Source organism: Rhinopithecus bieti, unplaced genomic scaffold (genome assembly GCF_001698545.2).
Source record: "Rhinopithecus bieti isolate Rb0 unplaced genomic scaffold, ASM169854v2 scaffold_33374, whole genome shotgun sequence".
In the NCBI taxonomy this organism is placed as follows: Eukaryota; Metazoa; Chordata; class Mammalia; order Primates; family Cercopithecidae; genus Rhinopithecus; species Rhinopithecus bieti.
The window spans coordinates 746,599-768,881 of NW_016814428.1; the positions used below are offsets into that span (position 1 = coordinate 746,599).

Below are 22,283 nucleotides of genomic sequence, written 5' to 3' on the forward strand. Positions count from 1 at the left end.
CTATGCTCAAGAGAACATTTTTACTTTGCTCTAAAAAACTTTACGAACGAGGACTATGTGGAAAGCAGCAGTTGTAACAGGGCAATGTTTTTTTAATCATCTGTAACTTCAGTGTTTTGAACCTTCCGAAAACACTGGCATTCTAAATAAGAGCAATGGCAGTTTTCTAAAATTAAAAGTGGTGTTATGTGTTTTGTTTCTGGAATACTTTTTATCAGTGTGTAACATTTTATTATTCATAAAGACAAAGCTTTTGTGAAGTTCTCTGTTCCAAAATAACAGCTGAGAATGAGGAAGGTTTTCTGTCTGTTACCTAACTCTGGAAATATTTCCAGGTCAATTATAAGCCACACTGGGGCAGTGTAACCCGCCTTCTACTTCATCTGGTACAGAACTTTGCATGCAGTAGATGTTTAATAAGCGTCCAATCTGATGAATGAAGTCAAAGGCCAGACAGAGAGACTGCTGACCTCGCTCTCAGCTGTACAGACTGCTTAGGAAGAACTGAGGGACTCTCCCCAAAAGTCTACGTGAAAGTCAGATTCATCCACCGCTAAAAGGTTACATTGAACAATGACGTACTCATGAAGGATTCTGAAACGTAAAGGATGCTATGATAGCTATTAATCTTAAATTCAGCTGGGCACAGTGGCTCAACACCTATAATCCCAGTGCTTTGGGAGGCCGAGGCAGGAGGACTGTTTGAGGCCAGGAGTTGGAGACCAGCCTGGGCAACAAAGCAAGACCCCATCTCTACAAAAAAATTTTTTAAAACCAGCTGGGCATGGTGGCACTTGCCTGTAGTCATAGCTACTCAGCAGGCTGAGGTGGGAGATCTCTGGAGCCCAGGAGTTGGAGGTTACATCGAGCTATGTTTGCACCATTGCACTCCAGTCTGGGTAAGACAGTGAGACTCTGTCTCTAATTAAGAAATAAAAAATTTAAAACTGAAAAAAATATTAAATTTGAGTAGGCCATGTCTCGGAAGATCTGTCTCAGCGTCTGATGTGGAGCCTAATGCTTTTTCTGCTTTAATATTTAATTTGCATAAATACTTACAGGGTATGTATTATTATACTGATTTTCAGATAAGAAAACTGAGAAGCAAATATTAAGTATTTATTAAATATTTATAAATATAAATTAAATATCAATATCAATATATGCCCAAAGTCTAATAAGTGATAGATTAATTTGGTCTGTCTGACTCAAAACACTTTTTCCACTAAACCTGTAGTTGTTAAACTCGGGCCAAATAGTCATAGGGTTTAAACTAGTTTGTGGTAAAGATGCTGTAGTGAATAGTCAACTATTTTTTCCTGGGAAGAACTATCCTATTTCTAAGATTACATCCTTTCTGTTGTTTTGTGTTTTTTAGACGTCCTTTCTTTTGTGAAAGTATGGTGAGATATAGTCATGCTTATTTTGCTTCATTTTAGTTTTAAACTCTCACTTGGCAAAATAAAAGTACAGCAATCCCTATATTAGTCCTCCAAAAGTTTTCTAAAATGTTATTAGTCAATGAAATATAAAGGTCCAAGAACCACTGCAAAAGAAACCTATGCCGCCTTATAGCCCATAAAGAACTATGACAACTGGCGGGGCATGGTGGCTCCTGCCTATAATTCCAGCATTCTGGGAGGCCGAGGCGAGTGGATCACTTGAGGCCAGGAGTTCAAGGCCAGCCTGGCCAACATGGTGAAACCCCGTCTCTACTAAAAATACAAAACATTAGCTGGCCATGGTGGCTCGCACCTACAATCCCAGCTACTAGGGAGGTTGAGGCAGGAGAATCGGCTGAACCCTGGAGGCGGAGGTTGCAGTGAGCTGAGATCGCACCACTGCACTCCAGTGTGGGCAACAGAGTGAGGCTCTTTCTAAAAAAAAAAAAAAAAACTTTGACAACCAAAATATAGATAAAAATAACATGAGATGTGAATATGAAATAATTTCATCCTTAATGACAGATGAAAAATACACACACACACACATTCTTTTTTTTTTTTTTTTTTTTAAAAGAGGGGCAGGGTCTCATTCTGTTGCCCAGGCTAGAGTGCAGTGGTCTGATGATGGCTCACTGTAATCTCTAACTCCTGGGCTCAAATGATCCTCCCACCTCAGCCTCCCAAGTAGCTGGGACTACAGTGTGCGCCACCATGGCTGGCTAATTTTTTACAGAGGTACAGTCTATGTTGCCCAGGCTGGTCTCAAACTCCTTGGCTTCTCAAAGTGCTAAGATTACAGGTGGGAGCTACCACAACTGGCCAGGTGAAATAATTTATTAAGGAATTTGCCTTTTGACAAAAACACTGACCAGACATTTAAGGGTCTCCAAATCAGGCATTTAAAGGTCTCCAAACTCGTAGGTATATACCTCGTAAAGGAACTTACAGATGCTTGATTATTTTAAAGATAAACCCGTGCATGATAGCTGAGAATTCAAAGTTATTTCTGGTGTTACAATAACACCATGATGCCAGTAGTACATTACTCAATGCAAGATTAGAAAGTGTTATCATTTGTTGTCACAAAACAGTTTCCCTGACCAACATACTCCAAGGGCACATATATGGGCATTGCTGCATCACTGTTCTCCTATTTTATTTATTTATTTTTGAGACAGAGTCTCGCTCTGTTGCCCGGGCTGGAGTGCAGTGGTGCTATCTCGGTTCCCTGCAACCTCCACTTCCCGGGTTCAAGCAGTTCTCCTGCCTCAGTCTCCTGAGTGGCTGGGACTACAGGCATGTGCTATCACGCCCGGCTAATTTTTGTTATTTTTAGTAGGGACAGGGTTTCACCTCGTTGGCCAGGCTGGCCTCAAACTCCTGACCTCAAGTGATGCACCTGCCTCGGCCTCCCAAAGTGCTGGGATTACAGGGGTGAGCTGCTGTACTTGGACGCTTTTCTCCATTTTAAATTTGGAACAGGTGAAACAATACATAGGCAAAAGCAATTTGGCCTTCTTAATCAAGTGTCCTATCATTAGACCACATTTCACCAAGATGAACACGCATGTAAAACGCCTACACTCCAATTCTTACCTTTATCCACAAGGATTAAATATAAAATTTTAGAAGTATACAGTGAATAAAATGAGGCTACATGTTATGTCTTCTGCTGAAGTTTCTGGAAATCAGCTAATTGGTCTGATGGGAATCCACAACTTCATCAAAATGCTTTAGTTTTACAACTTCAATCTGAAGTTGTCATTGGGATCTTGCTTTTGTTAAGTTTTAAAATACTGAAATTTACTAAATAAAGTAAAAACTGAAAAAAAGGTATATGTCACAGATGCCACAAAGTATTGATAGCTTTGTAGTGAAAGGTGCTTACAAATCAGTTAGAAAACACCACACCTCCCTGGGAATACGCACAAAATCATAAACAGACATTCAGAAAATATGACAAGTGGTCAACATTAAATAAAGCTTAAATCATTTTCAAATTGAGAACTTTCTTGACTATTAAACAGGAAAAAGAAATTATAAGGCAGCAGTATTGTGAAGACGTCATGAACACGTATTCTCAGTCGCCATTCGCAGGACTGTAAAAACTTGCACTATTGCTGTGAAGCAGTTTGCAAAGTAAATCTAGGGCATTTAAAAAACTTTTTAATGTCTGACCTGGTTATTCCACTTTGTAGGAATTTGTCTTAAAAAAAAAAAAATTCCTCACTCAGCACTTAGGGATTTGTCTTAAATAATCAGAATTACAGATTTGGCCAGGTGTGGTGGCTCACACCTGAATTCTAGTACTTTGGGAGACTGAGGTGGGAGGGTCACTTCAACTCAGGAGTTTGAGACCATCCTGGGCAACATACTGAGACCTCGTCTCTATTTAAGGATTATAGGATTAGAGTCAGAGTAACAGTCAAGAATACCCCCCCACATATGTGTATACACTTATTCAAGAATACACATGCACACACACACATGTGTATATACATATCAAAAAATTGTACACACACAGTTATATGCACACACATACATGTATGAAGAGTAGTGTGTGTTATCAAAAAAATGGAAGCAGTACACATATCCAATAATAAAAGAATGGTTAATTAAATCTGATAATGTGCCTGATATACAAAATTTTAAATGCTAATGAGCAAGAAAAAGCTGAAATATCACTAAAAGACAACAGTCTCTCGCATTGTGGGGGTAACAAAACTAACAAGTTAATGTGAAAATCTAATTTTCACCATAAGAAATGATGTTCTAGTTTTGTGTATGTCTACATGTATGTGTACGCAAGATAATATGTATTATAATTACCTGGGTAGGTCTTGATAAAGTTCATTTTATTAAAATCTTCAGACACGTGAAATTCCTAAAAGCAAATGCACAACATAAAAATTTTTAAAGGAGTTATGGTTTTATAAAACAACAGAAAATTAACTTTCAAAACTGAAGTAAAATCCAAAAATGATTCTCACAAGACCTGGGACTTACGATGAGTTATTTAGGAATGATATGAATTGCTTCTTTCATCAGACCTGTCCTCAGGCCAACATTGCTTTGGGAGAACAGACCTAATTGAATAAAAGTAAGTGCTGCTGACCAGCATGGGATTTGTGTCCACTTCTTCCTGCCCAAATCAGCACTCCGTATTCCTTCTCCCTCCTACTACAAAACTGTATTCTCTTAGGAACACAAAAATCCCCTCAAGACACTGCATATTAAAGCAAAACTGCAAAGACCCCTCACTAACAGAGCTCTCAGCAAAGTAAAAACAGGGCGCTGGGTAGCTCAGCAATTTAGTGGGGGAAAGGACACCTATTTAATATACAAACACACACAACAACAACAAAAAAGAAGTGTTGAGATTGTGGGTGGTTTTTGGTTTCTTTTTATACTCCCGTGTTTCCCAAATTTTATTTATTTATTTATTTATTTATTTACAGACAGAGTTTCGTTCTTGTTGCTTCCTCGGCTCACTGCAACGTCTGCTTCCCAGGTTCAAGCGATTCTCCTGCCTCAGGCTCCCGAGTAGCTGGGATTACAGGAGTGCACAACTACGCCCAGCTAATTTTTATATTTTTAGTAAAGATGGGGTTTCACCATGTTGGCCAGGATGGTCTCAAACTCCTGACCTCAGGTGATCCACTCACCTCGGGCTCCCAAAGTGCTGGGATTACAGGCGTGAGCCACTGCACCTGGCCCCAAATTTTCTATAGATGTAATCCTTTATAACTTGGAAAAGAAATTTAAAGTACATATGTTTGAAAAAAAAATCAACCTCAACATAAAACTATAAAAATAAAACTCTAAAGAAAAATCACTAATTACTAGTACTACCATTATTATTATTATATTATTATTATTTTGAGACAGAGTCTCACTCTGTCACCCAGGCTGGAGTACAGTGATGCAATCTCAGCTCACTGTAACCTCCACCTCCTGGGTTCAAGCGATTCTTGTGCCTCAGAGTCCTGAGTAACTGGGACTAAAGGTGCGTGCCACCACACCTGGCTAATTTTTTTTGTATTTTTAGTACAGACAGGGTTTCACCATGCTGGCCATCCTGGTCTTGAACTCGTGGTCTCAAGTGATCCACCCACCTTGGCCTTCCAAAGTGCTGGGATTATAGACATGAGCCACTGCGCCCAGCCAAGAATACTATTATTGATCAATGCTAAATTGACATAGATATTATGAATTGTTGACAGACCAGAGTGAGGGGGAAAAAAAGCATACAAAAGAATACAGATTTCTTGTTCTCCATCTTGTTTTCGCAAAGTAGAAAAAAATGTATCAGCACAGTATATTCATCTGTATTCAGTGGAAGAGCAATTGATCAACTGCTGACTAATGTTAAATTAGATTTGCCTTGCCCCTTTCCATTGAACAACTGTAACAGTTCTTATGTGCCATCCTAATGACAGTCTCCCCTTGAACTGAAGGCCACAAAAAGGGTCCCTAGGGAGATAAATGCACCAACACTGCACTACTGCACTATGTGAAGCTTGTACTTAGTGGCTTCTCGTTATATATGTGCATGCACATCATCATGATATTCCCATAGAATTTACTGAAGGCTAAAATGGAGAGCTTTGGCATTCACTAGTGTGTCATGCATTTCCAGCACCCTCGCCTGCCGCCTGCTGCTGTGTGAACTGCATGGGCAGGGAGCCTGTCCCTTCTACTAGATCTTTCTTCTTGACCCTTACCTCAAGGCTGCTGCTGCTTTTCCTTTTTTTTTTTTTTTTTTCCTTCTTTTGAGACAGGGTCTTGTTCTGCCATTCAGGCTGGAGTGCAGTGGTGCAATCTCTGCTCACTGCAACCTCCACTTCCCAGGCTCAAGTGATCCTCCCACCTCAGCCTCCTGAGTAGTGGAGCTACATGGGTATGCCACCACAATAAGCTAATTTTTTTAATTTTTGTAGAAATGAGGTCTCACTATATTGCCCAGGCTGGTCTCCAACTCCTGGGCTCAATCCTCCTGCCTCAGCCTCCCAAAGTGCTGAGATTATCGGCATGAGCCACCACACCTGGTCCAAGGCTGCTTCTTTCAGTGAAAAAAAAAGAAACTCTCATAACTATACTTCTACTTTCGTTGTCCCCTTCTCAGCCAAAAGCTTCTCTAATGACCGGCCCACCCTGGTTACCCTCAGGCTCTCTGGCTCCCTCATCTTCGAGTCACACTTCAGTCCATGGCTCACCAGGGCTACCCCACTGCATGGAAAGGCTCTTCTTGTTATCAGCAGCTGCCTTCTAAGTGCCATCCCAAGGGCACTGCCCAGGCCTAATTTCATCCTCTCCCTCCTGCCCTTGATACCTTTACTCACCTCCTCCCTGAAACTCACTGCCCTCCGGCTTCCGTGGCTGCACTGTCCTGGCTGGCTCTCCTCCCTCCTTGCCTATTCTTCCTGTCTCTCCTTTAGGCTCCCAGCCCTCTGGCTTTTCTTTAAATACTGACATTTCCCTAGGAATGTGACCTTGGCCCTCTGCTTTTCTCAATCTACCAGCTCTTTCTAGTTTACGGCAGCCACCGTTGTAGTTTCCACTGACATCAACATTCAGGGAACTCCCAACCCCTGCCCAGACCAAACCCTGAGGTTCAGGCACACACACCCAAGTTCAGTTCTCAAAACTTAACTCAACATCTTTCCCCAAAAAGATCAGCATCTTTTCTGTCTCTGAAGCAGCTAACTCCTGGCTAGAAACCTGAAAGTCATCTTAAAGAGGCTCTATTTCAACACGCACCTTTATTCAAACACCCAGCCCTGCTTCCCAGACAGTTCTTGAGGTCACCGCTTCTTCTCCCTCCCTACCCCGGTGTTTCATGATCTCACACTGGGATCCGGAGGCAGCCTCCTAACTGGCACCTGTACTTTCAGCCTTGTCCCTTCAAAGCCTGCTACACATTTCTGAGCTGACAAAAACCAGAAACCTGCTCCTGCTCCTCAATGGTTTTAGCGAAACCATGTAGTTTCCCTAAAGCACTTGATCCTTGGGTTCACCTAGAGGACTTGCTACTTATTATACAGATCCCCAGGTCCCTCTCTAGTGATTTTGAAGCTCCGGGTCTGGTAAAGAGCTGGGGAATCTGTATTTTCGTAAGTCCCCTCAATGACTGGCATGACTATGCAAGGTCAGGAAATTCAGCTTACATAAGGTGGTCTGGGCCCCTTAAAGTCACTCTGAAGGATCATCACTTCCCCTCCTCCCTGGCTGGCCTCCCCTTCAACTCCACTCCAAAACACTGTCATTATTTAGGCCTCAGGTCTGGGCCCCAACTTCTTTCATTCCCTCCCCAGCTACTCAGTCGTTCTTGTGGCTTGAAAAATGACCTGATGATGATGTCCTCTGCCCAGACCTCTCCGGGGCTCGTTTTGTTTATCCTGTGCCAACTTCACATGGCCAGTCAGAAGCTCACTGGTATCTCAAACAAGGCTGGCTCTCACTGTCCCCCTCCCTCCAACTGCCTCCCCAGCCCAGCCTTACCTTTCTCAGCAAACAATACTACTTCTTACCCAACTGATCAAGCCAAATACCTGGCTGCCACCCGACTTCTCTTCCTCTCCTCTACACAGTCAACTTGTCTCAGATGTCTCCAAGACTTATCTCAAGTCCATCCACTTGTCCTTCTTCATGGCCACTGTCCTTTCACCCAGACCGCTAAAACAGCCCGATTATCCCATTGCCACTCTGGCCGCCCCTCAATCCGTTTTCCACCCAGCAGCTAGAGGGATCTTTGGAAATGTAAATTATATCATGCTATTCATCTGCTGAAAACACTTTAACAGCTTCTCACTGCAATTACATTAAAATTTAAAGCTTTACCCAGACCTACAACACCCTGCATGACCTGGTGGCCTCTGCCCACTTCTCCAATCTTCCTAGGGTGCCTCTCTATCACCCCACACCAGCAAGCCACTATAACCTCCTCTGAGTCCTCTGATGCACAGAGATCCTTCCCACTTGGGTCTTCTGGACACTGACTTCTGGAAACTTCCCTGGCTCTCTGCCGGCTGGCTCTGTGACAAAGATGCCAAGAAAATTAAATGGGAAAAAAATAGTCTTTTCAACAATTGGTGCTGGGATGACTGGATGTCCACATACAAAAGAATAAATGTGGAACCCCTCTGTGATACCACATATAAGAATTAACTTACAGTAAATCAAAGATCTAAATGTAAAGCTAAACTATAAAACTCTCAGAAGAAAATACAGGTGTAAATCTTGATTTATACTTATCTTTATAGGTATAAATGACCTTGGATTAGGCAATGGCTTCTGAGATATGGTATCTAAAGCTTAAGTAGCCAAAAAAAATAAATACATAAATTGGACTTCACTAAACTTTAAAAATAAAAAAGTAAAAAGGCAGCTCTTAGGAGAAGATATTTGCAGAACATATATCTGATAAGGGTCTAGTATCTAACATACAGAAAAAACTCTTACAACTCAACAATTAAAAAATACTCTATTAAAAATGGACAAAGGACTTAAATAGATATTACTCCAAAGAAGATATAAATGACCACAAGTACCTAAGAAGATCCTCATCATTACTAGTGATTAGGAAAAGGTGAATCAAAACCACAATCTAGTACCATTTCACATCCACCAGGATGACCACAACAAAAACAAAACAAAACAAGCAGAAAATGACAAGTGTTAGCAAGGATTTGGAGAGCCGGAATATGTACAAAAAATATGTACCTGAATTTTCATAGTAACGTTATTGATAATAGCCAAAAAGTGAAAACAACCAAATGTCTATCAACTAATAAAGGGATAAACCAAGTGCAGTATGGAATACTATTCCACAGCCAAAAGAATGAATTAATTCAAACAGGTGTGAACCTTGAAAACATCATGCTAAGTGAAAGACAAACATAAAAGGCCACACATGTTGTATGAGTCTATTTATCTAAAGTGTCTAAAATAAGCAAATCCTTGGATTCAGTAAATTAGTGATTTCCAGGAGCTGGGGGAAGGGGCAATGGAGAGTGACTGCTAATGGATATGGGATTTTTTTGCAGGGAGGGGTGATGAAAATATTTTGGAATTAGAGAATGGTAATGATTGCACAATCTTATGAATATATTATAAGACCACAGAATTATATACTTTAAAATGGTAAATATAATTATGTTATATAAGTTATGTTTCAATTAAGAAAAAATAAATATATGCATACAATTCGACCCACAAAAATGCCAATCTATAATAGACTAGAAACTTAAATATCAGGTCCTTTGCCAAAGACAGTTTGAGTAGTATTGCCTTAAAGAGTTCTGTGAGTTGCTGGCTGAATGGCCACACACACACACACACACACACACACACACACACACAGAGGCTCTCCACCATCACGGCTGAGGGATAGGGATTACTGTAGGTGACATATTCGCTCTATGAAGGCTATGATCTGTGGGTCAGTCCGAGCACCCAGCTATCAATTACGACAGCATTCTGAGTTCCAAGGAACTAGTTTAAAATTAAGTAACAACTTAATCCATTTTGACCTAATATCTATACTGAATTAAACTTTTTTTTTTTTTGAGACATGGTTTCCCTCTGTTGCCCAGCCGAAAGTGCAGTGGTGCAATCTCAGCTAGCTGCAGCCTTGACCTCCTGGGTTCAAGGCATTCTCCCACCTCAGTCTCCCAAGTAGCTGGGACCACAGGCATGCACCACTACCAACTAATTTTTTTGATTTTTCGTAGAGATGAGGTCTCACTATGCTACCCAGGCTGGTCTCAAACTTCTGGGCTCAAGTGATCTGTCCGCCTCAGCCTCCTAAAGTGTTGGGATTACAGATGTGAACCACCGTGCCTGGCCTAAATTAAACATTCTTCATGCCAAACAATCAAGCGTTCATTGTTAATCCAAAGTTAACTGGCCAATAAGGGACATGGGAGGTCAATATAAAGAATATAATATAAAGAATATAGTAAATACATTCTAAAAGCTACCTACCATTACGGCTCCATTATCCTGGCCCACAAATATCCGTCTGCTGTCATGATGGTAAGCCATAGCAGAGCAAGGAGCTGCCAGAAAGACAAAGAGCACATTACCAGCAAAGCTAAGCACTTTAAGTCATTCCTCAAAGTGACTGATTAAGAACTATATAATTTAGGTTCACAGAGAGAGAGCAAAAATGTTTTCTAAAAATTACGTAAATTGGAAATGTTATTAAAGTTCTCTCTGTTGCCTTAGTTTAAAACCTTATTTTCACAAATCTTCTGTTATTTCTATAATGCTGGGTGAAGCGAGCCAGCATGAAGTTTCATCTGACTGAAAGTCCTACCTGTAGTCTGGCAAGCCTTGGGGACCAGGGCTTGCAGTGTGTGATCTGCTGCCCAAACACTCAGGAGGTCATCCTGCCCCTGCCACCCTTCCCATCAAATGTCAAAGAGTAGCTAGAATCTGTGCAAAGATGTGTTCCCAGCACCAGAATTCCTATTCTATGGCATATGTGAGCATATGTGAGGTGCAGATATATGGCATATGTGAGTTGTGAGGTGCAGACAGGTTTCCTTGTCCATAGCAGTCTTATGTGACTGGGAGAACAGCTGCCTCTCCTCATGTAAACACTCTTTCCATGTTCTACCTACCCGCTTCCAGAAATCACAGGCTAGAGAACGAGTTTCAGAAAGGAGAAATTCTAAATTGTCTCCTTTTACCAAAAATTAGAATTAAAGTGATTTATAAATTGGAACATTTGAAAAAATATGTATTTGGGTTTGTTTCAGCCTAAGGAATTTTAGTTAGCAATGGAAGAACCAAAACAAGGAAATGCATGCTAGGGAAAAACAAAACAAAACAAATTTGAATTTACTTTGGAAGAGAACTTCTTGTAAAAGATGAGTAGGTATGGTGGCTCATGCCTATAATCTCAGCACTTTGGGAGGCCAAGGAAGGAGGATTGCTTGAGGCCAGGAGTTGAGACCAGTCTGGGCAACATAGTGAGACTCCATCTAAAAAAAAAAAAAAAGATAAAAGAAAAAAACTTCTTTTAAATGAAGTCATCATTTGAATATAGTTTAAAGTTCTCTCTCTCTCGTAGGCCGATATCCTCACCAAAGGAAGTAAACTACAATACTGGATTGTACCCCAAAGCGAAAACATAGCTAACTGCATGATCAGACCATAGAGACTGTTTCAGTTGCATCCAAGAACGGTGTAGTTGACTCTGAAAGGTACATACTGAAATTGTGCACAAAACAATTAGAATTGACTATGAGCCTGTATACTCCTTATCCACCATACTGATGTTTGAGATGAAAAGAACGATCAAATTTAAGAATTATGACCACAAAGATAAATATACATATCTTTATACTATCAAAATGCTCTTTAACAACCATGCATACACTTATCTTTGACAAATCAAATCATGCTTTGATGCGTTCAGAGATTCACTGTCATCATTTTTGCTTGCTTTCTAGATGGCACTAAATGCATTAGTTTTAAGCTTCTTTTCAATTTTTTTAATGCCCAACCCTATAACAAACAACATAAATATGTAAAATCCCTCTTTTGTGTAAAAATTACAAAGTGCTGGGTAATTTTATGAAGCTAGACAATTACAACATTTGAAAAAGAAAAAAAGGGTTTCCTTAGTTTGTTTTGTATTATATAGTGATATCCTGGCTCTCTCCCTGGAAAGGAGGTTTCTAATGGAGATAAGCAATATAAATGTAATATAGAAGGGGAGGGGTTGGATATAAAGCAAAACAGGAATCATCTTTCAAATCAGTTAGCTTTTTTTTTTTTTTTTTTTGAGATGGTGTCTCGCTCTGTCACCAAGGCTGTAGTGCAGTGGTGCAAGCTCAGCTCACTGCAACCTCCGCCTCCTGGGTTCAAGCGATTCTCGTGTCTCCGCCTCCCGAGTAGCTGGGATTATAGGCACCCACCACCACACCAGGCTAATTCTTGTATTTTTAGTAGAGACGGGGTTTCACCATGTTGGCCAGGCCAGTCTCGAACTCCCGATCTCAAATGATCAGCCTGCCTCGGCTTCCCAAAATGCTGGGATTACAGGCCTGAGACACCGTGCCCAGCCAAGTCAACGAACTTTTAAAAAGCCATCACTGCAGTCCAAAATCAAATGTTTAAAACTTTGGATCACACCACAGGGCCAAATTCAGCTGACTGCATATTTTGTTAATAGTTTTTTTTTTTTCCTTTGGAACACAGTCAGACCCTTTCATTTATGATTGCTTGCATGCTACATTTATGTATAACTTATGATTGCTCACATGCCATATTTATGTCTTATTTATGACTGCTTGCATGCTAAGAAGGCAGACTTGAGTAAGTGCCACAGTGATTGGCCCACGTAGTCCAAATGTTTACTGTCTGGCCCTTTGCCTAAAAAGTTTGTGGACCTACCCATCACTGTGGTGGGAAGCATAGGTTTGGAGTCATAGATGAACATGGATTGGAATTCCAATGACAAGAAATCAACTTAACCCTTCTAACCTCAGCTTGCTTGTTCACAAAATGGTAAAAATATTATCTGCCTTGCATAGCTGTTGTGATGGTTTCATAAAACTATATTACCAAAAAAAAGGCACGAAATACACAGTAAAGATAGAAGCCAAGAGTTACCATTTTTCTTCAGCTAAAGCAGAGTCTGAACGTTATTTTTTTATGTGAGGTAATGTTATAGAAAGAACATAATTGGACTGCATATAACAGTATAATAAGGCTTGGCTTATTGATCACTCTGTCAAGTCACAGGAAAAAGTTTAAATTAGTGGATATAACCACTAAGACATCCTAAGTTGGATAATCTGCAGATAGCTTTTAGAACTAACATGGCATTCTGCTTTTCATATTCTAAATTTAATTTTGAAATAAAAAGTCATTCTAAAACAGACAAGCAGTTATTTTTCACAATTCGTTCACTCTGTTTTCTTCTTGTGGTGTACCTGCAGTTTTATCAGCAGATACAGGTCCAAATAGAAGCAATAAAGAAGCATCTAGAAGCAACACAGTGAACATGTGCAGATACAGACATACAGGTGTTGACTACCCACTGCGAAGCTGTGTCTGTTCTCTCAAGTTCCTCCTTCCTGAGCTAGAAGCTCCTTCAGGAGGGGACAGTTAAGCCAAGTTAGAAAGGGATGAAGACAGAGAGATCCACCGCCACTTGCTTGAGATCTAACAGCCAAGAGAGAACACATATTTCTACTGCTAAGGTTTTGGTGCCCTGGGAGAGAAATTCATCAGAAAGTTGTACTAAATATTTGGGGGAAATGCAAGTCAAGGAGTAACTGAACTAAATATGGGACAAAATCCATCTCAGTCTCTGTCTCTATTCTAATGAGAATGAACTTCAAGATTAAGGACTCAGGGAGATTAAGCTATGACCAAAAAGCTAATTATGAAGGAAGGGAAGAGTGGGAAGCATAAGAGCCATAGTATTAACAACATTTTCCACAATGATAACAAAACATTTCCCTGCACTGATATGCGTTCCTCGGGCTGTTGCTACTTCCAGCTCTCAGATCTATCTCTGGGTCACTGGAAAGTAAGGAATTAGCCTAACAAGTCTTTTTGGGAGACTGGGGCGGGTTGGGTCACAGGTGGGCTCAGAGGCCCAGGATGTCCCACCTACCTCTACCCTGCTGCCAAAATTTCCAAAGTAAATTTATCAGACAGGCTCCATAAACACCTTCACTAAGACATCGGTTACTTAATATCTCAAGGTGAGAATTTAATGTGAGAACCAAAGTTATGCATCCACAGTACATGTAGACATGGGTAACAGAAGAGATGCCACTCCTTGGCACAATAAATTATGACCAGGTTTTCAAGAAGTCTTCAAATGTCCTATGTATTATAAAGCTTTACTGTTCCTTTCATAATAGTTATCTTTATGCCAGGGTTCCAAAAGGTCTCTCTCAATTTCACTGAATGACTACCAAGAGAGAGAAGCTGGCTAGCCTGCCCAGGCTGTTGGTAGAAGGCAGAAAAATAAAAAACCCTAATAAACCACTAACTTTTTGTGAAAATTATTACAGGATCTAAATGCTGCATGCACAATGAAATTGTAAAGGAGAAAGTGCTACCAGAGGAGAGAGTGCCTGAAAGGCACTCAAGCTGATGAGATGTAGTTTGCTGAACAACTGGCTGTTCTGTCTTTATAACAAACTCCACAGCCCTGGAATACCTCTTAAGAAAGCAGTGGACAGCATCAGCAGCATCTGCAACCACTGTCAAGAGCTCTTCTTTGGAAAACTTGATAATGGTCTTCAGTAACAAACCATCAAGCATGCACTGAAGCCTTTTTTCTTTTCTTAGTGGGGGTCCTCTGTGTATTAAAATTCTTAACTGAGGAAAATCACTCATTAAGGAACAAGCCTCAAGGAAATTAGCAGCTACGGAGGCCTTCTGTCTGGCTACTTGGCATAACGGAGTTGACTCCCCGTCTGAACTTTGGTGACATCCAGGCATTGTCTACAGGGCTTTCTTTTCAAGAACGCTTGAAGAAAACAAGTGGGAGATAAGGATGGTGATGCTGCTAAGAATCACATCAAGGGTTAAAGTTTATGTGTCACTTTATGTCAGTATATCCCAGGGCTGCTTTTTTTTTTTTTGGAGATGGAGTTTGCTCTTGTTGCCCAGGCTGGAGTGCAGTGGTGTGATCTTGGCTCACCACAACCTCTGCTTCCCAGGTTGAAGCGACTCTCCTGCCTCAGCCTCCTGAGTAGCTGGCTAATTTTGTATTTTTAGTAGAGATGGGGTTTCATCATGTTGGCCAGGCTGGTCTCGAACTCCCGACCTCAGGTGATCCGCCTGCCTTGGCCTCCCAAAGTGCTGGGATTACAGGCATGAGCCACCGTGCCTGGCCTCCAGGGCTGCTTTAAAGGCTCCAAGCAGAAGCTTCGTCATCCAGATTTATTTATAGAACATACCTGACTGCTGAGAAAATTCTCTATTTAGAATGTGTTGTACCTTGGACCATGTCTCTCAATAGGTCCAGAGGTTGGTGAAAAGGTTGGGCAAAGGTAGTCATGACGCTATGGAGGGCACAGTCCTTTTTTCGTGTCAATATTGGCTACTACAAAGGACAAAGTTACTACTAATATAAGTTGGCCAAATTAAGACAAAGAAAAACTGAGGAGAACATGTTCATTTTCCTATTTTTTTTTTCAGTTTTGCTCAAGTCTAATTCAGTTAAGCCATAGACTCAACTTCCTTTGCAAAAGAAAAGGATTTTCCTGCAGTTTATTACAGCCTGTCAGAGGTATTAGGCAACTAAGAAACTCATTTTGAAATCTAGCAGCAATATTTAATCAGACATTTTGAAACTTATTTATTTTTATTTTTTTGAGACAGAGTCTCACTCTGTCGCCCTCGCTGGAGTGCAGTGGAGCAAACTCGACTCACTGCAACCTCCAACTCCAGATTTAAGTGATTCTCCTGCTTCAGCCTCCTGAGTAGCTGGGATTACAGGCACACACCACCACGCCCAGCTAATTTTGTATTTTAATAGAGATGGGCTTTCGCCATGTTGGTCAGACTGGTCTCGAACTCCTGGCCTCAGGTGATCTACCCACCTTGGCCTCTCAAAGTGCTGGGATTACAGGTGTGAGCCACCGTGTCCAGCCGACATTTTGAAATTTAAATCATCAATAACATTAGAGACATTTCTCTCAAATGGAACAGTTCAGCTACTTACAGGCCATTGTGTGGTAAATGCTGGGCCAGTACTGACCACTGTCTCTCTTCAGCCATACCCGGATGGTTCTGTAGAGAAAAGAAAAGAAAAAATGGAGTAGTTTTTAGTAATTTTATCTTTTGTGTTCCACGAGAATTTAATTTTTAAAATTTGTTTAATACTATTTCCTAACTGACCTCATAAAATGAACTGGACAAACTGGACAAATATATACATATATGTACCCATACATATATAGTATATAACATATATATTATATACAGATACATATATAGTATATCATATACGCACATCATATACACATACATACTATATATAGTCACGTAAAGTATGATGATATAAGTTATGCAGTACCTAGGAATAAGGATTTCAATTCATTTTAATAATATGAAAATGTTCGGCCGGGTGCGGTGGCTCACGCCTGTAATCCCAGCACATTGGGAGGCCCAGGCTGGTAGATCACAAGGTCAGGAGATCGAGACCAGCCTGGCTAACACGGTGAAATCCCATCTCTACCAAAAATACAAAAAACATTTAGCCAGGCATGGTGGCGGGCGCCTGTAGTCCCAGCTACTTGGGAGGCTGAGGCAGAAGAATGGCGTGAACCCGGCAGGCAGAGTTTACAGTGAGCCGAGATCACGCCACTGCATTCCAGCCTGGGCGACAGAGTGACACTCTGTCTCAAAAAAAAAAAAAAAAAAAATGTTCATTACATAATGACATTGAAAGAAAACAAAACTGTTAACTGCTTTTCTTGGTAAAAACAAATTGTGTACACTTGGTGGTTGACCATCTGGGCCGAGAGGAAGGCAGTGGCTGTGAGTGGGAAGAGGCTCATGGAGGAGTGGCATGGAGAGGGGCGCCACACACACCGGGAGTACACAGCAGGCTCAGGCTTGGGCATGGCATTCTGCCTTCCGCCCCCCGGAGGACATCATTCCACACAACATCTCTGGGGATCTTTTTCATCAGAACACGCACAGGGCGATGAGGAAATCCTGTGCACATGCAGGAAAATGACAAACGACCAAAACAGCCACAGTTTCATATTCAGGTTTATGACCTCAGAGAAACAATGGGAGCCCTTCAGTTCCTGCTCCTGCACTCTGAAGGCCTCTGGGTGCCAGGCCTCTCCGTCTCCTGCATCCCTAGGACATCGGGGACTCCGCGGGTGATCGCCCCGCTCTGCCTCTGTACTCATAACCAGCTTATTGTCCCCATTGCCAACTCTGTGACAATCACTTTTATATTTCTCATTCATTTATTTATTGATGAGACAGAGTCTCGCTCTGTCACCCACGTTGGAGTGCAGTGGCACGATCTTGGCTCACTCCACCTCCTGGGTTCAAGGGATTCCCCTGCCTCAGCCTCTCAAGTAGCTGGGATTACAGGCGCATGCCAACAAGCCCAGCTAATTTTTGTATTTTTTTGTAGAGATAGGGTTTCATCATGTTGGCCAGGTTGGTCACGAACTCCTGACCTCAAGTGATCCGCCTGCCTTGGCCTACCAAAGTGCTGGGATTACAGGCATAAGTCATCCACCCGGCTCTTATGTATTATTTTTTAAGATGCAGTCTCGCTCTGTGACCCAGGCTGGAGTGCAGTGGTACAATCACGGCTCACGGCAGCCTCGACTTCCCAGGCTCAAGCAATCCTCCCACCTCAGGACCCCAAGGTGCTGGTATTAGAGGCATGAGTTACTACACCTGACCCATTTTTATATTTCTAACAGCAATGTAGATTCTGGCATACAGTAGGAGCTGAATAAATGTTTACACCCTTAACCTAAAATACACGAAGCCTAAATATTGATACCATATGTTTCCAGTTTTGAGGCCAAGTAAAACTGGATGGTGGGATGCATAAGTAGCGTGTCCTGGAGGCAGTGTCCTCCCTGACCCTTGAGACCAGGGAGACCCTCACATCCCCTGACCATAGCACTTCCCAGGAGGTTTATCCACTCCGTCCTCGACGCAGAGCCAATTACCACAAGGCCTGCAAGCCAGACCTACGCGAGCACAAGGTGGAGACCATTTGTTTGTGGCAATGAAGGGCATGATAAGACCTTCTCAGGGACTACCACCTGAGTCCCCATGTCCTCATTCACACGAGAGGAAAGCTGTGCAGCTGGTGGCTGTAAGCAAAAATTCAACACAAAATCAAACTTGAAGAAATATTTTCAATGCAAACATGAAAATGCGCAAAGACAACAGGTATGCGATTTGAAGGCTTTCAGAAGATCTTTAAGAAGCATTGGCAGCTGGACATCCAACAGGGCCAGCACACCAGTGACCTGCTGCTCAAGGGTGCCCGGGGGGATCAGGAAGCACCCACCGCACCCAGCAGGCTGGGCCCACGCGGCCACAGACCCATGAGGCTGCACAGTATATGGCAAAGGGATGTTCCTTGGTGGCCAAAACATAGACAGAACTTCTAAAATGTGAGAGAAACTCCTAAGGAGGAAGTATTAATAACACGTGCAGTATGCCAGAAAACATTTACATGGAAAGATGATTTTCAGCAGCACATGAAAACACATCCCAGAAAGGGACGTGGGTCGCTGCCCAAGAGAAGAACAGGGTGGAACCTGCACAGCTGCATGTAAACTCCAGAGCCACCTCTCCTTTCAGGAGGAAGAGTGCCCCGTTGTGTATGAACACGCTGGCAGTGGGAAACCTTGCAATAAAACAAAGTCTCACTAGGCATGGCTGGTGCAGGATCCTGACAAGAAAATGGAGCTCAAAGTAAAACCATCTGGTGAAAATGGAGTTTTCACTTTTCACTTGCCTCAGTGGATGCATCCCTCCTCAAGGGAAAAAGATGGGCAAGGCTTATCTTTGCTTAAAACAGAGCGGCTGAACCGTACGGAACACAAGGTACTCTCGACAGTGGCTATCCTCGCCTTCAGCTAAGCATCACATCACTTTGTTTACAGGACTGCAGACCAGTGGGCCTGGTTATCTTTCCTTGGAAGCCTGTTTTTCTTTATTAAAATCACTGATGCAGAACACAACAAAAAATACAAGTAAAACTGGTCAGAGACCAGAGGGACAATCAGAATAGTGGTTGCTTCTGGGGTAAGAGGAAGACTGAATGCAACCAGAAGAAAGAAAACTTCCTAGGGGAACGGCAAGGCTCTGGGTGTTGGTGACCACGGGTGTATGTATTTGTTAGAACCTGTCCAACTCTACCCAAGATCTGTACACACTATTATATATGATAAAGTAAAACTAGTAGTTGGTCTTTATTTATCCAAACAAATAAGATGACTTAGCACCACAGTGAGATTAACGCTATTCTGTATGTGAACTGGATAGAAACAAGGCTTAGGGCTAACACAACTGGATCAATCCTCTAGATCCACCAACCAATTGATAGGAAATACACAGGACATGGGAACATATTGAGTACCATTCAGCAAAGTCAAGACTGCAGGAAACTCCATAGAGAAATGACTCACTTTCTTCTACAAATAATTTGCAAGGGAAAAAAAAATAGAGAGGAAGGACAAACCTATGATTAAAGAGATTTTAGAGGTCTATCAAGTAATTAAAATATGTAGACTTAGTTAAATCCTAATTCAAACTAAAAGGTATGTATAGATATTTGAGAATATTTTAAAGATTTTTTTTTTTTTTGACAGGGTTTTACTCCGTCACCCAAGGTCTCCCGGAGTGCAGTGGTGTGATCATAGCTCACTGAAGCCTCGAACTCCTGGACTCAGGTGATCCTCCCACCTCAACCTCCTGAGCAGCTGGGACAACAGGTGTGTAACACCACACCTGGCTGTTGCTCATTCCTTTGGGTGTGTTAATGGTGTCACTGTTTGTTTTTTAAGAAGTAAACAATAATTCCTATATATCACGTTTGCCATTCTCATTTGTCATCCTCAGCATGACTACCACAGTCTAGGTCCCATCTTTCACACAGCAGTCAGCCTGCTCTCACAGGAGTAGTGGACTCTTGCCTCCCTCTGCTCCATCTCCAGTGTGCTGACCCCCAGCTACCTCTCCCAGGGAGCCACCTGGATCACAGTGCTCCTATGCTCAGAACCCACCAGTGGTTGTCTCGAATCCAGATTCAACTGACAACCTTAGTGCCTATGACTCCCCATCCCACAGCCTGCATCCCAGAGAGCTGTCATCCTCACGTTCCCCGAATATGTCCAGCTCAGGTTGTGCCCTAAATCTGCCTTCCTCCCCACCCTACCAAGAACTCTTCTCTCTAGACAGTGTTTTCTGGGCAGATCACAGGATGGATGCCATCTCGGCATAACTTCTTCATCTAAACGAATCAGTGGATGCTTCCATCCAATGATGATCCTTAGACATGAATGACCAATTTATTACTGCAATATTTGACTCTATTCCATATTACTTAAATCAGAATGTTTATGGATATATTCCGACATAGGGGATGAAGCCAAAACCATTGCAATAAACAAGAGGCCAACTTCCTGCTACGCATTAACTCTGTTCAACAATTCTCCTCCACCTCCAAACACACGGTGACGAAGGCCAAGGCACCTGGAGATCAAGGATTCATGTAGCACCACTTCACACTCACAGGCTTCATTTGTACAGTCACAAAGTAAATCTGCCAGCTGCCTGCGTGTTCGACTTTTTTAGGTCAAAGGAAGAATGGAATGCTGACACGTCCTAAACCTCTTCGAATCAATCCCAGCATCTTAGGTCATGAATGTGTAGGTGGCCCAAAGCTTCCAGTGGCATGTGCTCTTCCTTGGTGCTCGTGGAAAGGGGGCAGGCACAATTCAGACATCAGAGAACTCTGCTGGGAGAAGACAATCTTAAAGGTTGTCTCTTCCAACCAAGTATTTAACCTGGAAAAGTCTAATGTTAATTTCATACAGTTTTAGAATACTTAAACTAGCCCAAAGTCAAAATCGAATCTACTTAGACTCCAGCATTTTGAACACAATATTACTTCCTTTGGAAGACAAACATCAGCATACAGTTTGGTTGGCACAAATTGGACCCATGCTAGGACCCAACTAATAAACTAGGAAACTGTCAAGACTTCCACGATCTCTTAGGGTTTTTTGTTTGAAAGCTGTCGGTCACATCCCAGCTGAGAGAAGGCCCTCCTTGTCTGGGAATCAGGTTCTAAATGAGGCAACTAGCCTGGATGGTTGGCGCTACCTTTGTCTTCACACCCTTACCTGGCATTCCCTTCCATCTCTTTTCAAACCAGACCCTTCTTCTTCCAAGGTTAAATCAGACCAATGTTAAGTTTAACCCTTAACACTATTGTACCCCAAGAACCTATCTATTAAACAGAGATGCTTATTTCTATGAGTAATATATGAATGCATTTTGTATTATGTTCAGAATATTTACCAAATGGTTGTAAAAATAGTTTTAAGTTGGGCCACTTATTTAAAATACAACAAATTCCAGACTAAAAAAATTACTATCCAGTAAATTGGAAGTAAAATCTACTATTCAGTAAGTTGAAAGCAACATAATAATACAGTTTAGTAATATTTACAGGAGCAAACTATTTAAAAGTCTAGGATGATATTAATAAACTGTAATCCCAGCACTTTGGGAGGCCGAGGCGGGTGGATCACGAGGTCAGGAGATCGAGACCATCCTGGCTAACACGGTGAAACCCGGTCTCTACTAAAATACAAAAAATTAGCCGGGCGTGGTGGCAGGCACCTGCAGTCCCAGCTACTCGGGAGGCTGAGGCAGGAGAATGGCGTGAAGCCAGGAGGCGGAGCTTGCAGTGAGCCGAGATCACGTCACTGTACTCCAGCCTGAATGACACAGCAAGACTCCGTCTCAAAAAGTAAACAAATAAATAAACTAATCACGAAAGTGTCAAGATCAGATGGTATTATTTTTGTAGAAATCACAATATGTTCTGTCTAGATTGAATGTCTAAACCACTCTCTCCACTAAGATAAAACGGCTTATGTTTTCCTTTAATATTTTGACAATTTTACACCCACATAAACTCACCTAAGGTTTTTCCTGCTGCTTATTCTGCCCATTTTTTCTAATGGCTAGATTGTCTTTTATATTCCAGGACCACAGCAATCTGGGAAAAAGAAATCTTTCCTTAAAACCACAACCTTAGAAATGTGTTCATTCTTTTCCAAGCTCTATTTT

General features: G+C 41.8%; 1 protein-coding gene across 1 annotated transcript in view; it reads right to left on the minus strand.

Annotated features, from left to right (window-relative positions):
- WDFY1 (WD repeat and FYVE domain containing 1) overlaps positions 1 to 22,283 on the minus strand; it is a 69,979-nt gene that overhangs the window by 26,542 nt on the left and 21,154 nt on the right. The window contains exons 2-4 of the mRNA XM_017850276.1: positions 16,150 to 16,217; positions 10,431 to 10,504; positions 4,275 to 4,329 (exon numbers count right to left, since the gene is read on the minus strand). Coding sequence (XP_017705765.1) covers positions 4,275 to 4,329; positions 10,431 to 10,504; positions 16,150 to 16,217 — 197 coding nt within the window. The remainder of the gene's footprint in view (positions 1 to 4,274; positions 4,330 to 10,430; positions 10,505 to 16,149; positions 16,218 to 22,283) is intronic.